Raw genomic sequence first — 18225 nt, 5'->3', positions numbered from 1 at the left:
TCTGCCCGGCCGCCATCCCATCTAGGAAGCGAGGAGCGCCTCTTCCCGGCCGCCATCACATCTGGGAAGTGAGGAGCGTCTCTGCCCGGCCGCCCATCGTCTGAGATGTGGGGAGCACCTCTGCCCTGCCGCCCCGTCCGGGATGTGAGGAGCGTCTCTGCCCGGCCGCCCCGTCTGAGAAGTGAGGAGACCCTCTGCCTGGCAACCGCCCCGTCTGAGAAGTGAGGAGACCCTCTGCCTGGCAACCGCCCCGTCTGAGAAGTGAGGAGCCCCTCCGCCCGGCAGCCACCCTGTCCGAGAAGTGAGGAGCGTCTCCACCCGGCAGCCACCTCGTCCGGGAGGGAGGTGGGGGGGTCAGCCCCCCGCCCAGCCAGCCGCCCCGTCCGGGAGGGAGGTGGGGGGGGTCAGCCCCCCGCCCGGCCAGCCGCCCCGTCCGGGAGGGAGGTGGGGGGGTCAGCCCCCCGCCCGGCCAGCCGCCCCGTCCGGGAGGTGAGGGGCGCCTCTGCCCGGCCGCCCCTACTGGGAAGTGAGGAGCCCCTCTGCCCGGCCAGCTGCTCCGTCTGGGAGGGAGGTGGGGGGTCAGCCCCCCGCCCGGCCAGCCGCCCCGTCCGGAAGGGAGGTGGGGGGGTCAGCCCCCCGCCCGGCCAGCCGCCCCGTCTGGGAGGTGAGGGGCGCCTCTGCCCGGCCGCCCCTGCTGGGAGGTGAGGAGCCCCTCTGCCCGGCCACCACCCCGTCTGGGAGGTGTGCCCAGCAGCTCATTGAGAGCGGGCCATGTTGACAATGGCAGTTTTGTGGAATAGAGAGGGGGGAGGGGTGGGGAAAGGATTGAGAAATCGGATGGTTGCCGTGTCTGTGTAGAAAGAGGTAGACATGGGAGACTTTTCATTTTGTTCTGTACTGGGAGAAAGTTCTTCTGCCTTGGGATCCTGTTGATCTGTGACCTTGCCCCCAACCCTGTGCTCTCTGAAACATGTGCTGTATCCACTCAGGGTTGAATGGATTAAGGGCGGTGCAAGATGTGCTTTGTTAAACAGATGCTTGAAGGCAGCATGCTCGTTAAGAGCCATCACCACTCCCTAATCTCAAGTACCCAGGGACACAAACACTGCGGAAGGCCGCAGGGTCCTCTGCCTAGGAAAACCAGAGAACTTTGTTCACTTGTTTATCTGCTGACCTTCCCTCCACTATTGTCCTGTAACCCTGCCAAATCCCCCTCTGCGAGAAACACCCAAGAATGATCAATAAAAAATAAAAAAATAAAAAATAAATAAATAAATAAATAAAATAAAATAAAATAAAAAAGAACCCTACCAGTACCAAACAATGTTATGGTTCTCTATATATAGACTATATATAGATATATGGTTGTCTATATCTAGCCACTGCACTTTAGCCTGAGCCTGTGGCTCAAGCTAGAGTGCAGTGGCGCCATCTCGGCTCACTGCAAGCTCTGCCTCCCGGGTTCATGCCATTCTCCTGCCTCAGCCTCCCAAGTAGCTGGGACTACAGGCACCCACCACCACGCCTGGCTAATTTTTTGTATTTTTAGTAGAGACGGGGTTTCACTATGTTAGCCAGGATGGTCTCGATCTCCTGACCTCATGATCCACCCACCTTGGCCTCCCAAAGTGCTGGAATTACAGGCACGAGCCACTGCGCCCGGCCAACATTTTTAAATCTATTATTTAACATTGTTATGAGCATGTGTTGTTTTTGTGTAATTTAAAAAGAATGTAGGCTGGGCATAGTGGCTCACACCTGTAATCCCAGCACTCTGGGAGGCCAAGACAGGCAGATCACTTGAGCTCAGGAGTTCAAGACTAGCCTGGCCAACATGGTGAAATCCCGATCTCTAATAAAAATACAAAAATTAGCCAGGCATAGTAGTGTGTGCCTGTAATCCCAGCTACTCAGGGAGCTGAGGCAGGAGAATCACTTGTACCCAGGAGGCGGAGGTTGCAGTAAGCCAAGATTGTACCACTGCACTCCAGCCTGGGCAACGGAGCAAAACTCCATCTCAAATAAAAAGTTAATAGTCCTAGCTACTCAGGAGGCTAAGGCAGAAGGAACACTTGAGGCCAGGGATTCAAAGCTGCCGTGCACTATGACTATGCCTGTGAATCACCACTGTACTCCAACCTGGGCAACATAGCAAGACCCTACCTCTACAAAAAATAAAACAAGGCCGGGCGCGGTGGCTCACACCTGTAATCCCAGCACTTTGGGAGGCTGAGGCGGGTGGATCACAAGGTCAGGAGTTCAAGACCAGCCTGGCCAACATGGTGAAACCCGTCTCTAGTTAAAATACAAAAATTAGCTGGGCATGGTGGTGCGCACCTGTAATCCCAACTACTGGGGAGGCTGAGGCAGGAGAATGGCTTGAACCCAGGAGGCGGGGGTTGCAGTGAGCCAAGGTCGTGCCAATGCACTCCAGCCTGGGCGACAGAGTGAGACTTCATCTCAAAAAAAAAGGTGAAAGGTGTTTTAAAGCTGGGTGACAGAGCAAGATTCCGTCTCAAAAAATAAATAAATAAATAAAACAAAATTAGCTGGACACTGTAGTGTGTGCCTGTAGTCCTAGCTACTTGGGAGGCAGAGGCAGGAGAATCGCTTTAGCCCAGGAGTTCGAAGCTGCAGTGAGCTATGATTGTGCCACTGTACTCCAGCCTGGGCAGCATAGCGAGACCCTGACACTAAAAAACAAAAACAAAAAATGTAAAAAGGGGCCTGCCGCGGTGTCTCATGCCTGTAAGCCCAGCACTTTGGGAGGTCGAGGCAGGTGGATTACGTCAGGAGTTCGAGACCAGCCTGGCCAACATAGTGAAACCCCATCTCTACTAAAATACAAAAATTAGCCGGGCATGGTGGCACATGCCTGTAGTCCCAGCCACTCGGGAGGCTGAGGCAGGAGAATCGCTTGAACCTGGGAGGCGGAGGTTGCAGTGAGCTGAGATCGCACCACTGCACTCCAGCTTGGGCGACAGAGCAAGACTTCATCTCCAAAAAAAAGGTGAAAGATATTTTAAAGCTCAAAGAAAAGCAGCAATCAGCTCTAAGGAAGAAAAATGGAAAGTCAGCCATAGTGCCAAATCATACTGGGGTAGGTTTTATGCTCCTTACCCCCTCCCAAATGTAGCAAAGGGATTTGCAAAACTTAAAGACAAATTATCCAGGGAAAAAGAAAGGAGTAAGCAGGATGAACTCACACTATTCAATTCTGTATTTAAGTTCCAAAGAGCTACAATATTCCAACATCCTGGTGTAGAAAGCCAAATAGTAATTTCTTCTCCCAAATGAACTACTAAGAGAGAAAAATATTTAAATCTGATCAATAAACTAAGCTGTGGTTTTTTTCCTTGCTGTTTCTGTGTTTGATGAAACTGCCAGGTGGAATTTTAAATGAGGAAAATAAATTAGGAAATGGCAAACCAAAAAGTAACATGTAGAATTTTGAAAAATACGAATATTTTCTCCATGAATGCATGCCTCTGATCTGAAAGAATGTGTAATAAAAGTGTTACAACATAACATTTGTCTTGCTAGATATTTAAAAATCAAAACAGACATGTTTTTGTAACTCTCCATTCTAGGACCCACCCTTCCAAGCCACAGATATTCTTGTAACATCTTACATTTATTTTTACCTCTTCCAAAAATGTTTAAGTTAAATTATTTTAAACACCTGAGATCTTGAATCAAAACTTAGCTTTGGCACTGTGAAGATGACAGCACCAGGAGCAGAAGAAAAACAACTCCTCTGATTTCCCACAAAAGAAAGTGTGGAAAGGAGAAAACCAAAAGTAAATAAATCAGAGCTATGGGAATGTAACTGAGTAAGCAAGCATATCCCAAAAACCCAGACCATGCAAGACGGGTGATCTACAAGTCTGAGAGGATGACCTACTTAATCCCCAGATCAGGAAAGCTCAGAATTGTATCAACAAGCCTTAAAATTCAATAGGATGGGATTTGTTTCCCCCTTCTTGACCTCCCAGGTTGCAATGTTCTGGATTTACTTGTGTTTCTTTGTGGTTTCCACATAGCATGCAGTTTTCAGGCCAGACTTTGCTCCACCTAGTGGAACTGAAAAGGATGTTTCAAAAGGGAGGTGCCCACAGACCACACCTCAGCCTGTCTACTGTATGCCACCAAGGAGACAAGCCACCAAGACCCTCTGTTGCTGTAGCGTGTGCCTGTAGTCCTAGCTACTTGGGAGGCGGAGGCAGGATAATCCATCACTCAGTGGCTGCTCTTACTGGCTGTGCAGTTACAGTGGGATCAGCGGCCCCAGTGGTGTCCATGAAAGGGGTAGTAGGAGCAAGGAACCAACCCAAGCCATTCTACCACCTGGAACCTGATGATCTCCCAAGTGCTAGTCCTAATAGCTAATGGCAGGAAAGGAAGAGGTCCTCTCAAGGGTATGGGTGGACAGGCATTCAAAAGACAGGTGAAGTTTTGAATCCAAAGCCATGCAAGATACCCATGACAACAACAAAGACCCGACAGCTCAAACGTCCACAGATGAGCTGCCTCTTGGGGGCCTGAAAAGAGGACTCTACTCAAGACACAGCCACCCTGAGGTCCAGCACACTTAGCTTCTCTTGTGACAGACCCCGAGAACACCTAATGATTTCCACAGGCTAAGCGTGCGTGAGAGCAAACCAACATTCCTGAGGCCAAAAATCAGAGTAGAGCCAGAACTTGGAATGGGGAAAGGAAAAAAGTTCTAAGAACATGACTCAGTTCAGATTGGTTGCAGGACTATGGAGGACACAGAAAATAACTGACCATCAGGCTTTCACTGGGACCAAAGCAAATCATGTTCTTAAAATAAAACCACAGAGCAGATCAAAGCAAGAGGAAAGAAAGTTCAAGATGGGGTAAATAAGGGAGGCTCACCTGCTTACTGAATCACAAATCAAAAAAATGTGTTTTCAAAATGTTTGATGTTGGCTGACAAGACAGAGCTGACTGACCACATACATCAACAAACCTGAAAGGCAGTGAGATTCGGCATATCAAAGCTTCAAGTCCCACCGAAAACTCGCTGTCCAAGGTTATTTCATACACTTCACAATGCTATGTTGTTCTTGCAAGAAGGCTGACCCCAACCTCTGCAATAATGAACAGGACCTGGTAAGGCCACAGCAGGTCCCACTAAGCCAGGATTTCTCCACCTCGGCACCACTGACATTCTGGGCTGGAAAAGTCTTTGTCGTGGGGGGCTGTCCTGAGCATTCCAGGATGCTAAGCAGCATCCCTGGCCTCCACTCACTAGATACCAGTGGCACTCCCAAGCTGTGACAGTGACTAATGTCCTCTGGAAGGACAAAATTCTCCCCAAATCTAAATTCAGACATACAACAGAATAAAGAAAGTCACTTGCAAAATCTCCAGATCTCAGTTCCTGAAGTTAGTCTGGGAGTTGACACTAACTTACAAACCATAATACACTCTGAGGACTGCCAATAGCAATAATGGTGATAATTATTATTATACTTAATAATCATTGAATATATTCCAAGAGCTTTACATATATTATGTCTTTTCACCTCATGACAACCCCATACTAGTACAATTCCCATTTTATAGATGAGGAAGCTGAGGCACAAAGAGGTTATGTAACTTGCTCAAGGACAGTATCAAATTTGGAACTCAGGTGGTCTGACCCCAGAGCCCATGAAATGACCGCTAGGTTTGACTGTACCAAATCCCTACTCTGGAAAGTTGTTAGATCAGTATCCTCCAATATGTAGTCACTATCTACATACAGCTATTTAGTTTAAATTATTTTAAGTAAATATCACACTGGCCAGGTGTGGTGGCTCACACCTGTAATCCCAGCACTTTGAGAGGCCAAGGCAAGCAGATCGCTTGTGCCCAGGAGTTCAAGACCAGCCTGGCCAACATGGTGAAACTCCATCTCTACAAAAAATACAAAAATTAACTGGGTGTGGGTGCGCACCTGTAGTTCCAGCTACTAGGAGGGCTGAGATAGGAGGTTTGCTTGAGGTGGAGATTGCAGTGAGCTGAGATTGCACCACTGCACTTCAGCCTGGGCAACAGAGGGAGATCGTGTCTCAAAAAAGGAAAAGAAAAAAGAAAACCTTGATTGGGCGCAGTGGTACACACCTGTAATCTCAGCACTTTGGGAGGCCAAGTCGGGCAGATCGCCTGAGGTCAGGAGTTCGAGAACAGCCTGGCCAACATGGCAAAACCCCATCTCTACTAAAAAATACAAAAGTTAGCTGGGCATGGTGGTGCACACCTGTAGTCCCAGCTACTCAGGAGGCTGAGACAGGAGAATCACTTGAACCCGGGTGGCAGAGGTTGCAGTGAGCCAAGATCACACTACTGCATTCCAGCCTGGGCGACAGAGTGAGACTCTGTCTCAAAAAAAGAAAGGAAAACCTTATGGTAAGTGAAATAAGCCACAAAAGACCACATAGTGTACCATTCCCTTTATATGAGATGTCTAGAACAGGCAAATCCATAGGAATGGCAAGTAGATCAGTGGTCACTAAGGGATGGAAGAAAAGGGGCTAGAAATGGAAGTGACTGCTAATGGCTATGGGGTTTCTTTCTGGGGTAAAGAAAATATGCTAAAATTGGGCCGGGCGTGGTGGCTCACACCTGTAATTCTAGAACTTTGGGAGTCCGGGGTGGGTGGATCACGAGGTCAGGAGATCGAGACCATCCTGGCTAACACAGTGAAACCGTCTGTACTAAAAATACAAAAAATTAGCCGGGTGTGGTGGTGGGCACCTGTAGTCCCAGCTACTCAGGAGGCTGAGGCAGGAGAAGCGCTTGAACTCTGGAGGCGGAGGTTGCACTCCAACCTGGGCGACGGAGCAAGACACCGTTTCAAAAGAAAAAAAAAAAGAAAATATGCTAAAATTAGCACTGATAGTCACAAATTCTGTGACTATACTGAAACACCAATTTATGTATACTTTAAAAGGGTGAATTTTTTTGGCATGTAAATTACCTCAATAAAGTTTTTTTTTTCTTTTTTTTGAGACAGGGTCTCACTCTATTGCCCAGACTGGAGTGCAGTGGCGTGATCTAGGCTCGCTGCAACCTCTGCCTATGGGGCTCAAGCGATTCTCCTGCCTCAGCCTCCTGAGTAGCTGGGATTACAGGTGCATGCTAATTTTTCTATTTTTGGTAGAGATGAGGTTTCACCATGTTGGCCACGCTGGTCTAGAACTCCTGACCTCAAATGATCCACCCGCCTCGGCCTCCCAAAGTGCTGGGATTACAGGTGTGAACCATTGCGCCTGACCTGATTATATCTCAATAAAGTTGATATAAAAAATTAAATATGGGCAGCTAGGCATGGTCGCTAACGCCTGTAATCCCAACACTTTGAGAGGCCAAGGCGGGCAGATCATCTGAGGTCAGGAGTTCGAGACCAGCCTGGCCAACATGGTGAAACCCCGTATCTACAAAAAAAATTCAAAAAAAATTACCCAGGCATGGTGGCAGTACTTGTAATCCCAGCTACTTGGGAGGCTGAGGCATGAGAATCCCTTGAACCCGGGAGTCAGAGGTGGCAGTGAGCCAAGACTGCACCATTGCACTCCAGCCTGGGCAACAAGGATGAAACTCCATCTCAAAAAATAAATAAATAAATAAATAAATATGGAAGGCCAGGAACAGTGGCTCACGTCTGCAATCCCAGCACTTTGGGAGGCTGAGGCAGGAAAATCACTTGAGCCAAGGAGTTCAAGACCAGACTGGGCAATATAGTGAGACTTCCGCTCTATAAAAAAATTTTTTTAATTAAAAAAAATTAGGCCAGGCATGGTGGCTCACGCCTGTAATCCAAACACTTTGGGAGGCCAAGGTGGAAGGATCACTTGAGCCCAAGGAGTTCTAAACCCACCTGGGCAACATGGTGAGACACCCATCTCTACTTAAAAAAAATTTTTTTTTATTAGAGAGAAAAAAAAAAGAAAAAAAATTAAATATAGGGCCAGGTGTGGTGGCATGCACCTACAATCCTAGCTCCTTGGGAGGCTGAGGCGGAAGGATCGCTTGAGCCCAGGAGTTCAAAGCTGCAGTGAGCTATGACTACACCACTGCATTCCAGTGACAGAAGCCCTATGGGCAACAGAGCAAGATTCTGTCTCTAAAAAATAAAAATATGTAAATAAACAAATGTTTCAAAATTAAATATGTTTCAAAATTCAGTTCCTGTTATCCTAGCCACATTTCAAATGCTCAGCAGCCACCTGGCTAAGTGGCTACTGAATTGGACAGCACAGAGAGAGATCATTTCCACATCACAGAAGGTTCTACTGAATGGTGCAGCCTTAGAAGAATGGATGAAAGGCCTCCTGACCATGTGACAACAGCCTCTCTTTCGAGCCTCCCCCACTTCCACACTCCTCTACACATCCACACACAAAGCTTCTGCCACAGAGTACATGTCACCTCCAAACACACTCTCCACTTTCATTCTTCCACACTGGAATCCATTTTTCCCCTTCCTGGTCCATACTCTACCCATCCTTATCAACCTTTAAAGTCCTGAACAAATGCTTTTTCCTTAATGAAGTTCTTCTTAGCACCCCATCTTCCTCTTGCCCTAGCAGAATCAGTTGCGCTGACAGTCCTTTGTTTGTACTTCCATTTCAGCAAAACCTCTGGATTACAATTCACTGTGTGCGCTATCTGTCCTTGCCACAAGATTTCCAGCTCCTGGGGAACAGGAATTCCATACTCATTTGATGATTCCCAGGGCCTAGCAATAATAGCCTGCTGCAAAGAGTAGACATTTCAGTAAATGTCCATTCTTTGATGCCTACTGAATTCCACTGAAAGAGTTTGCAGAAACTCAAGGTGCTGATTTTACACTTTGGTATATCAAACGCACTAAGAAGGTGAGGTAAAAGGGATTAGAATCTGGAAGTCTCGAATCCCACTATTGTATAAGGAGGAATGATGGTGATGGCATTGAAATACCATTTGTAAGAAAGGAGAATGGAGTAGGGCTTCCAGACTGAAAACTGGGAATGGAAGTGAGTAAAGGTAAGGTGGGAACCAAAGGGTATACCATTGAGGGTGAGGTGGGAAAACATAGCAGGAACTGGGGCCCCCATCCAGCTCAAAGTTTTTTTTTGTTTGTTTGGTTTTTTTTTTGAGACGGAGTCTCGCTCTGCTGCCCAGGCTGGAGAGTGCAGTGGCGCAACCTCGGCTCACTGCAAGCTCCGCCTCCCAGGTTCACGCCATTCTCCCGCCTCAGCCTCCCGAGTAGCTGGGACTACAGGCACCCGCCACCATGCCCGGCTAATTTTTTGTATTTTTAGTAGAGACGGGGTTTCACTGTGTTAGCCAGGATGGTCTCAATCTCCTGATCTCGTGATCCGCCTGCCTCGGCCTCCCAGAGTGCTGGGATTACAGGCGTGAGCCACCGTGCCCGGCCCAGCTCAAAGTTTTAAGCCTGGGAAAGGAAAGGTAAGGACTGCATCTCTAGAGATTTGTCCCTAAACCACTGGCTGAGTTACCCTATGAAAAAAAGACATTTCTACCAAAACTTTGTTTTACATAACATAGTCAAATATTCTGTTTAGGCTGGGCACAGTGGCTCATGCCTGTAATCCCAACACTCCGGGAGGCTGAGATGGGCAGATCGCTTGAGCCCAGGAGTTCGCGACCGGCCTGGGCAACATGGTGAAACCCCATCTCCACAGAAAAATACAAAAATTAGCAGGGCATGGTGGCATGCACCTGTAGTCCCAGTTACTCATGAGGCTGAGGTGGGAGGCTCACTTGAGCCTGGGAGGTTGAGGCTGCAGTGATCCAAGATCACATCACACCACTGCACTCCAGCCTGGGCAACAGAGTGAGATCCTGTCTCAAAAACAAAACAAAAACAACAACAACAAAAACAAACATTCTGGTTAAATCGAAACAACCAAAAGAAACTCTATGTATCTCAATGATAATTTAACTGGAGGAAACAAATGCCAAGGCTGTTGGAGCCTTACTATTTGGAGCGTCTACTGTTTTCTCATTCTTTTTTTTTTTTTGAGACGGAGTCTCGCTCTGTCACCAGGCTAGAGTGCAGTGGCATGATCTTGGCTCACCACAACCTCTACCTCCCACGTTCAAGCGATTCTTCTGTCTCAGCCTCCCGAGTAGCTGAGACTACAGGTATGCCACCATGCCTGGCTAATTTTTGTATTTTTAGTAGAGACAGGGTTTCACCATGTTGGCCAGAATGGTCTTGATCTCCTGACCTTGTGATCTGCCTGCCTTGGCCTCCCAAAGTGCTGGGATTACAGGGGTGAGCCACCATGCCCAGCCTTTTTCATTCTTTATAGATTTAAGGATTCACGTCTGTGAGTTGTAATGTCATAACCTGTAGGAGAGTTAAGTCTAAGTTCCTAACCACAGAATGAACTAGCTGATGAACTTTCCAGGGCCTGCCTGCATAAACAAGAAATGGCTGTTTCAGTGCAGAGCTGGTAACAGGGAAAGCAAGTTGCCTAGTATCATTTATTTCTGATGGTAAATGTGTATGTAAAAAAAAAGATTGTGCATGTAAAACAAAGATTGTATTGTAAGTAGATCAATTTTGTGGGAGAAATGCAATAAGGTACCAATACCATTATTCGATACAGAATGAGTATAGTAAGTCCTCCTGAATTCAAAGTTAGCTGGACTTCATTGTTGAATTAAGGACAGTGGGTACTTAAAGTATGCCCTGTGCCAAAATGGCCCTGGGATTTTTTTTTTCCTTACTGATTTGTACAAGCAACCCCTTCCCCCACCCCTCCAAAAAAAACCCAAAAAAATACACTGACTAAACTGCGGTGGATTCAGAGTTAATAATTATATAGTAACTTGCATTCCGAAGGTTAAAATTCAAAACAGAAATCTCACTATAGATATCTAGTACTCCCAGACAGAAAGAGACAGGGGTATAAGGTGGGGGATGGAATTGTATAGGGAGCATCAGGAGTGAGGGTATGTGGGGGCTGGTTAGGAAGAGGGCCACTGCTCATTACGAAAACTTTCCCTTCTCTGCAGGAATTGTAACCGTATAACAGCTGTTGGTCAGTGATAGCATTCATCCAAATGGAACAAAGTACAAAAGACACCTGTCCCCAAAATTAAGTATTAGAAGTGCCAGAGATATAAGAAAGCAGCCTGTGGTTTGCAAACTGCAATTAGAATATAACATTAACAATCCCCTTCCACATGTTCACAACACCTCCCAGGCTCCACAGCCTGGTAGGAACCTCCACTTTCCATCATCCCCCTTGCTGAAAAAGTGGATCTAGTTCCTATCTTTGACCAGCCCATCTCCAAAGGCTCTGACATTCCTAAACCAAACCTCTACCGATGTTATTTATTGGTTATTGGGGACAGCCTTTTCGAGATACTTACAGAAACAGACATGTGCAAAGGAAAAGTAAATTCTGTATTTACTATATTCTAGATTTTGTTGTCAATACCTATACTTAACTTTACCAGTCCTGAGGGCTATAACTTTTCTAGTAAACAAAAAAAATATATTTCTTCTGCCAGTTTATGATTTCCACTGGAAAAACAACTCCAACAAAGGCTAAAACAGAAGGGTCCCAACCCTCGAAAAGGGAATACACTGGGCTAGAAAATGAGCTACATTCCTTTCACATGGTATTTCTAGTATACACAAACATATCCTGAGGAAAAATTAGACACTTCAATGCATAAATAAATTGGGGTTTACAGATAACAGAATGTTACTTGGTCATAAACAGGAATGAAGTACTAGTACATGCTACGATGTGGATGGGCCTTATAAACATTACGCTAAGTGAAAGGAGCCAGGCACAAAGACCACATATTGTAGGATCCCGTTTATATAAAATATCCAGAATAGATAAATTCATAGAGACTGAAAGCAGACGGGTGGTTGCCAGGGGATAGGGGTAAAGGGAGACAGAGAGTAACTGCTTAGTAGGGACGAGGTTTTGTATTGGGGTGATGAAAATGTTTTGGAACTAGATAGAGGTGGTAGTTGCACAACATTGTAAATGTACTAAATGCCACTGAATTGTTCACTTTAAAATGGTTTTTGTCATGTGAATTTCAACTTATTTTTTAATCAGTATTTTAAAATAGAGGATAATGGGCAAAACAAGATGTATTTGTGAAAAGGCAGCCCTAAAACTCCTAGGGAAAAGAAAAGTATTTTTGCTGGCACTCAGTTTCTGCTCTTGTTCACAACACAAGTTCAAGCGCTAAGTTGTATAGACTTTGCCACTACGCTATGCGTCTATGTGTGTATGCCTTTCTGAAAAAACGGGGAAAAGAACAGAAAGTGAAGAAAAAAGAATAATAAAGCTTTGCCAAATGCAAGGAAGGAGGGGTGATTGCCCCCACTGCACCCCACCCAACTTGGCACCAGGAGTAACGCTCCCATTAGGGTTTCGAAATGCCAGCTGGAGCTGGAATCAGCATAAGCAAGCTTCTCTGCCTGGATAAAGAGCAAGCCACCCAGCAAGAAAAGCTAGGGTGCTCCATTTGCTGCCCATATTGGCATCAGAACCACCCTCTGGTCAAAAGCCCTGAGCTGGCTCAGATCAGCATTCGTGACTTGCTCTCCCAGGCCAGCCAGCCTGACAGCAAGAGCTTGTTACAGCTCAAGTGTGCTCCTCCTCCTGAGGGGTTCCACTCTGTTTCATCCCACCTGCCTTCTGAGAGTCCTCCCTCCAACCAAGTGCGCCATGGCTTACAGATTTAAAAATGGGGCCAAGTCTCTCCCAGGAACATAGTAATTTTTTTTTTTAAACGTACTAAGATGCCCTCGGAACTTTCCCCAGTCCATCCTGAAAGAAATATCCTCTCAGGATCCCCTCCCTCACAGGCCAACTCAATAGCCTGTGTACCCCTACACACACAGACGTACATACTGCATTACTGCCTGGGACACCTGCTCCACAGAGGGACACGAATAAGGCCCACACCCTCAGCTTGGCACCGCTATCCAGCCACAGTTACCCCAGCCCACCTAACCAACCTGCCGTCTCAAACGCCCCTCACTCGCTTGGCATCCTGCCTCTGCCACCTCCTTGACACCAAAACTGTCACAGGTGTCCCTCAGCTAAATACCGACGCCCCTTTAGATCCTGTCCACGCCAGGCATAGACGCCCCTCTCGGGACCCCTCAACTCTTGGCAACAACACTCCTTCAGACCCCTCCAGCCAGGCCTCGACGACCCCCAGGACCCAACATGGCCCAGACGCCCCCTCCCCCTTACCTGCGGGGGTTCAGCCCTGGCTGACAGGGGGCTGGGCAGCGCCTGGAGGAGCAGGAGCGCCATGCCACCCAGGAGCCTTCTCCTCTCCATCCCCCTCCTGCTCCTGCTCCTCCGCCACGGCGCCGCCACCTCCCTCCTCCTCCCTCTCCTCCTCTACCCTCTTCTTCCTTCTTCCCTTCTTTTCCTGTTTGACGCTCCCCTCCCGCTTCCGGCTCTGCTCCACCCCGCCCCGCGCAAAACACCCTCCCAGACACGCGAGAGACTCTCCAGTTCCAGCGCTTCATTGGCCTTTGCCCTTTGTCCATTGATCAATGTAGCTGTCGATCAAATGTAAGTCCCGCCTTCCCCTGAAGACGAAGCGATGCAGCCAATAAAAAGTAGGAGGAAGCCGGGCCATCTTGAATGCTGCGAAGAAGTGCAAAATGCGTCCCAACCCGCAGAGAGTGGCGGAAGCAGCTTCATAAGGGGGCGGGGCCACCCAGGTGGATGGAAAAGTCTATTTCTGATGTAGCCATCTTGAGTGTGGCGGAAGTACTAGTTTTCCAGTTTTCCACATCAAAAAAAGAAAAAAGGTTTAATGTTTCTCAAGGGTGTTGGAAAATAAATTATTCCTGAAAGGTAACCAGGCGCTCCTGAAGAGGAAAACAATTGCAATGTAAAAATATTTTAATGTCTTTTGTCTTGAAGCACAGCACTATTACCAGGATGCCTCTCTTGGTCTCAACTGCCCAAATAGCAGCTTAGGTCCGTTTGAATTCCCTAGAAGATAGTACCTTTATCTGAGGCATAGTGCTTCGTCACCCCAAGTTCGACGGACAAAATTCTGGTTCTACTTCACAAATTGCTCTGAAATCCATCATCCATTGCTTCAATCCATGTTCTTCCAGCTAAATACAAATGGCTTCCCTGCTGCCCTGCAAGTTGACAATTCTTCCTCTCAAATTTCCGCCACACACTACAACCATATCACATTAAACCAAATATTACTATATCATGGCCTCTTCTTTTAAATACTTCATCTACCTACAGAATAGAGTCCAAACTTCCCAACACGGTCCTCTCTGTGACTTCGTCCCTGTCTACTTCTCTTTATCTCACCTCTCACCACTACATTTTCCCACGCATTCCACTCACACTGACCACTGAAGAGATGCCCAGTAACTTCATTTACATATTACAGATACAGTTCCCTGCTTACAAACTCCTAGCCCCGTCTCCTTGCTGCTGCTTCTGGATTCTTGTAACACTTACATCTGCGTGCCTGGTTTGCAGTTTTTTGTACAGCATACCAGGTCTTTCTTCTTCTTCTTTTAAAGCCTATAATATCCTGTACAAGGCTCAACCAGAGCTTGATCAATGTTGGTAAAATAGCCAGCTGTGGAGGCCCATGCTTATAATCCTAGCCCTTTGGGAGGCTGAGGCAGGTAGATCCCTTGAGCTCAGGAGTTTGAAACCAGCCTGGGCAACATGGCGAGCCCCTGCCTCTACAAAAATGAAAAAACTAAATTAGCCAAATTAGCCAAGCATGGTGGTGCACACTTGTAGGCCCAGCTACTTGGGAGGCTGAGGTGGGACAATCACCAGAGCTAGGGAGATTGAAGCTACAGTGAGCCTTGATTGTGCCACTGTACTCCAGCCTGGGCAACAGAGTGAGACCCTGTCTCAAAAAAAAAAAAAAAAAAAAAAAAAAGGCCAGGTGCGGTGGCTCCTGCCTGTAATCCCAGAACTTTGGGAGGCCGAGGTGGGCGGATCACAAGGTCAGGAGTTCAAGCCTGGCCAACATTGTGAAACCCCGTCTCTACTAAAAATACAAAAAATTAGCCAGGCGTGGTGGTGCATGCCTGTAGTCCCAGCTACTCAGGAGGCTGAAGCAGAAGAATCGCTTGAACCTGGGAGGCAGAGGTTGCAGTGAGCCAAGACTGTGCCACTGCACTCCACCCTAGGTGACAGAGTGAGACTCTGTCTCAAAAAAAAGAAAAAAAAAGTTGGTAAAATAAATGGACAAAGGAAGACCCATGGCAAATAACACAGTTGACTTTAGCAGTCAATTTCCTCTCAAAAACCTGTCAAAGTGTTTTACAGCCTGGCCCAGTCTAGCCCACATCTGAGCCCAGAGGGAGTTGTTCTTGGCTTAAGTGTTGGAAAAATGGGAAACAGGTAAGAGTTAAGTCAGTTTTCCCTCAGCTTAAGAAAGTCCATAGTTCTGCCTTTATCTTGATCCTGCTTTTCCAAGTACTACAAAAAGTGACACATATTTTTGCCAATCTCTCGTTTCTTAGAAATTTATCCATTCCACAAGTCAAGCTCCTTAGAGGAGAAGTAAAAATTGAGTACTAGGGAAGGACCAAATTGTTTTCATGGCACAAGGTCTCTAATTCCTGGCCTCAAAAAGTTGTAAGTCTTCCACATAAAGGCTAGGTTTCATCATCACTAAGAAACCCCAGGTGGGATGTAGTGGCTCACGCCTGTAATCCCAACACTTTGGGAGGCCAAGGCATGAGGATTGCTTGAGGTCAGGGGTTCAAGACCAACCTGGGAAACATAGTGAGGCCATCTGTCTACAAAAAATTTAAAAATTAGCTGGGCATGGTGGCATGTACCTGTAGTCAGGAAACCTTTAGGATTCTGGTTCTAGCCAGGATTGAGGAAAAGACCTTGGATCAAAAGGAAGCTTCTATACCTCTTCTTCTTCCCTTCCTCCTCCTCTCCCGAGCAATGGAACCTTTTACCCATGCTATTCTAGCCGAACTCAGGAAAAAGAAGCTACTCGGGAGGCTAAGGCAGGAGGATCACTTGAGTCCAGGAGGCTGAGGAAGCAGTGAGTCATGATCATACCATGGCACTCCAGCCTGGGCAAGAAAGTGATACCCTCTTTCTCTCAATAAATAAGAAACCCCAATTCAGTTTGGCAAACACAGGGGATTTTGCCCCAACTTCCCTTTCTCCTTTTACCTGAAAGCTCAAGCTGAGCTATTGGATAGGACAGTCTGGATTAGCACTTCCCACACCAAGGCCTTTTAGTAACCTTAACTGCCTCTTATTCAACATCCCACAGCAGCCAACTCAAAGAAGAGAGATGTTTCAAAATGAGACTGAGATGCAGTTTGAGTGACCACTTTTTAGAATGTCCCTGAACATTATAGCCACCACATACCTTCCAGACATTTCCAAAAGAGCAGTTGTCTATAAGAGAACAGGAAATCCAAGAGGCTTGAGGAGCTGAGAAGGAAGGGGAAACGTTGTAGGTTCTGAAAGAACATCAGTCAGGAGTTGTTTCCAAGCTCTACTGGCTCTGGTAATGTTTCCCTTTTCCTATTTGCTTTTGGAAATAAAGCCAGGTCTCCTGTCCTAAAGAAGCTAGCTCAAAGACAGACTTTTCTATTCAGACACCAGCTAAAATCAAATTGCATATGCTACAACATGGATGAACCTTGAAAACATTATCCTAAGGAAAGAAACCAGACACAGAGGGCCACATACTGCATTACTCCACTTACATGAAATGTTCAGAATACGCAAATCTCTAAAGACAGGAAGTGAATTGTGAGGCGCTGGCAGGTAGGGAGAATGTGGAGTGACTGCTAATGGGTATGGGGTTTCTTTTGGGGCTAAGAAAAATGTTCTGAGAACAGATGCAGTGGCTCATGTGTGTAATTCCAACACTTTGGAAGGCTGAGGGAGGAGGATCACTTGAGGCCATGAGTTCGAGACCAGCCTGGGGCAACATAGTGAGACCTCATCAAAAAAATCAAATTAGCCTGTGGTACCAGCTACCCCAGAGGCTGAGGCAGGAGGATTACTTGAGCTCAGGAGGTTGAGGCTGCAATGAGCAGCGATTGCACTACTGCACTCCAACCAGGGTAACCGAGTGAGATCCTGTCTCAAAATAATTCTGGAATTAGATAGTCGTGATGCTTGTACAACTTTGTGACTACATTAAAAACCACTAAATTGTATACTTTAAAAGGACTAAGTTTATGGTATGTGAGTTATATTTTAACTTTTTTAAACAGGGAGAAAAATCAAGTTGCAGTGAATTCCTTGGCCTCGGGGAGGAGGCCCTTTCCCCTTAGAGCAGTGCTCCTCCACGTATGGTGCCGAGACCAACAGAATCAGCATCACCAGGCAATGACTAGAAATGCGTGTTCTCAGGCTCCAGCCCAGAGTGACAGAATCTGGCAATGGATCATGCAATCTGTGCTTTAACAAGCCTGCCAGCTAATTCTAATGTGTGTTTTTTTTTTTTTTTTGAAACGGAGTCACCCAGGTTGGAGTGCAGTGGCGCAATCTTGGCTCACCACAACCTCCACCTCCCGGGTTCAAGTGATTCTCCAGTCTCAGCCCCCTGAGTAGCTGGGATTACAGGTGTGTGCCACCACGCCCAGCAAATTTTTTGTATTTTTAGTAGAGATCGGGTTTCACCATGTTGATCAGGCTGGTCTCGAACTCCTGACCTCAGGTGATCCACCTGCCTCGGCCTCCCAAAGTGTGGGGATTACAGGCATGAGCCACTGCGCCCAGTTGATGCATGTGCTTAAGAACCACTGCTCCAGGGCAGGGGAAACTTTTTGTGTCAAGGATCAGACAGTAAATATTTTAGGCTTTGTATGCCACATAGGTAGGGTCTCTGTCATTCCTGTTGTTCCCTTTTACAACTCTTTAAAAATGTAAAAACATTCTTAGCTTCCTGTTGCACAAAAACAGGTGGCAGGTGGATTTGGCCCCTTGAGCCATAGCTTGCCAACTCTTGCTCTAGGGCAACACAGCTCCCATTCTGGGAGATCTCTGGAGCTTCCTGTGGAGACAGGTGGATTTCCCCTTTAATGAGGGAAATAACAGCCTCCAGGCATCAGACAAGTTCCCCTTATATAGTAGTTGTGATACCTTCTGACATGCCAAGGCCAAAGTAAGGCCAGATCCTGCTTTCCATTCAGGCTTCATTAACTTAGTTTACAGTTTGTGTGTA

At 46.8% G+C, this 18225-nt stretch overlaps 1 protein-coding gene across 1 annotated transcript in view; it reads right to left on the bottom strand.

Annotated features, from left to right (window-relative positions):
• WBP1L (WW domain binding protein 1 like) overlaps positions 1-13480 on the bottom strand; it is a 77140-nt gene extending 63660 nt beyond the window's left edge. The window contains exon 1 of the mRNA XM_004050027.5: positions 13260-13480. Within this exon, the coding sequence (XP_004050075.3) occupies positions 13260-13349 (90 nt within the window). The 5' untranslated portion in view covers positions 13350-13480. The remainder of the gene's footprint in view (positions 1-13259) is intronic.
• Positions 13481-18225: the final 4745 nt, after the last annotated feature.

The sequence above is a fragment of the Gorilla gorilla genome, chromosome 8 (assembly GCF_029281585.2).
Source record: "Gorilla gorilla gorilla isolate KB3781 chromosome 8, NHGRI_mGorGor1-v2.1_pri, whole genome shotgun sequence".
NCBI classification, from domain to species: Eukaryota; Metazoa; Chordata; class Mammalia; order Primates; family Hominidae; genus Gorilla; species Gorilla gorilla.
Note: the sequence above shows the minus strand (reverse complement) of the source record. Positions and strands in the feature narration are given on the sequence as shown.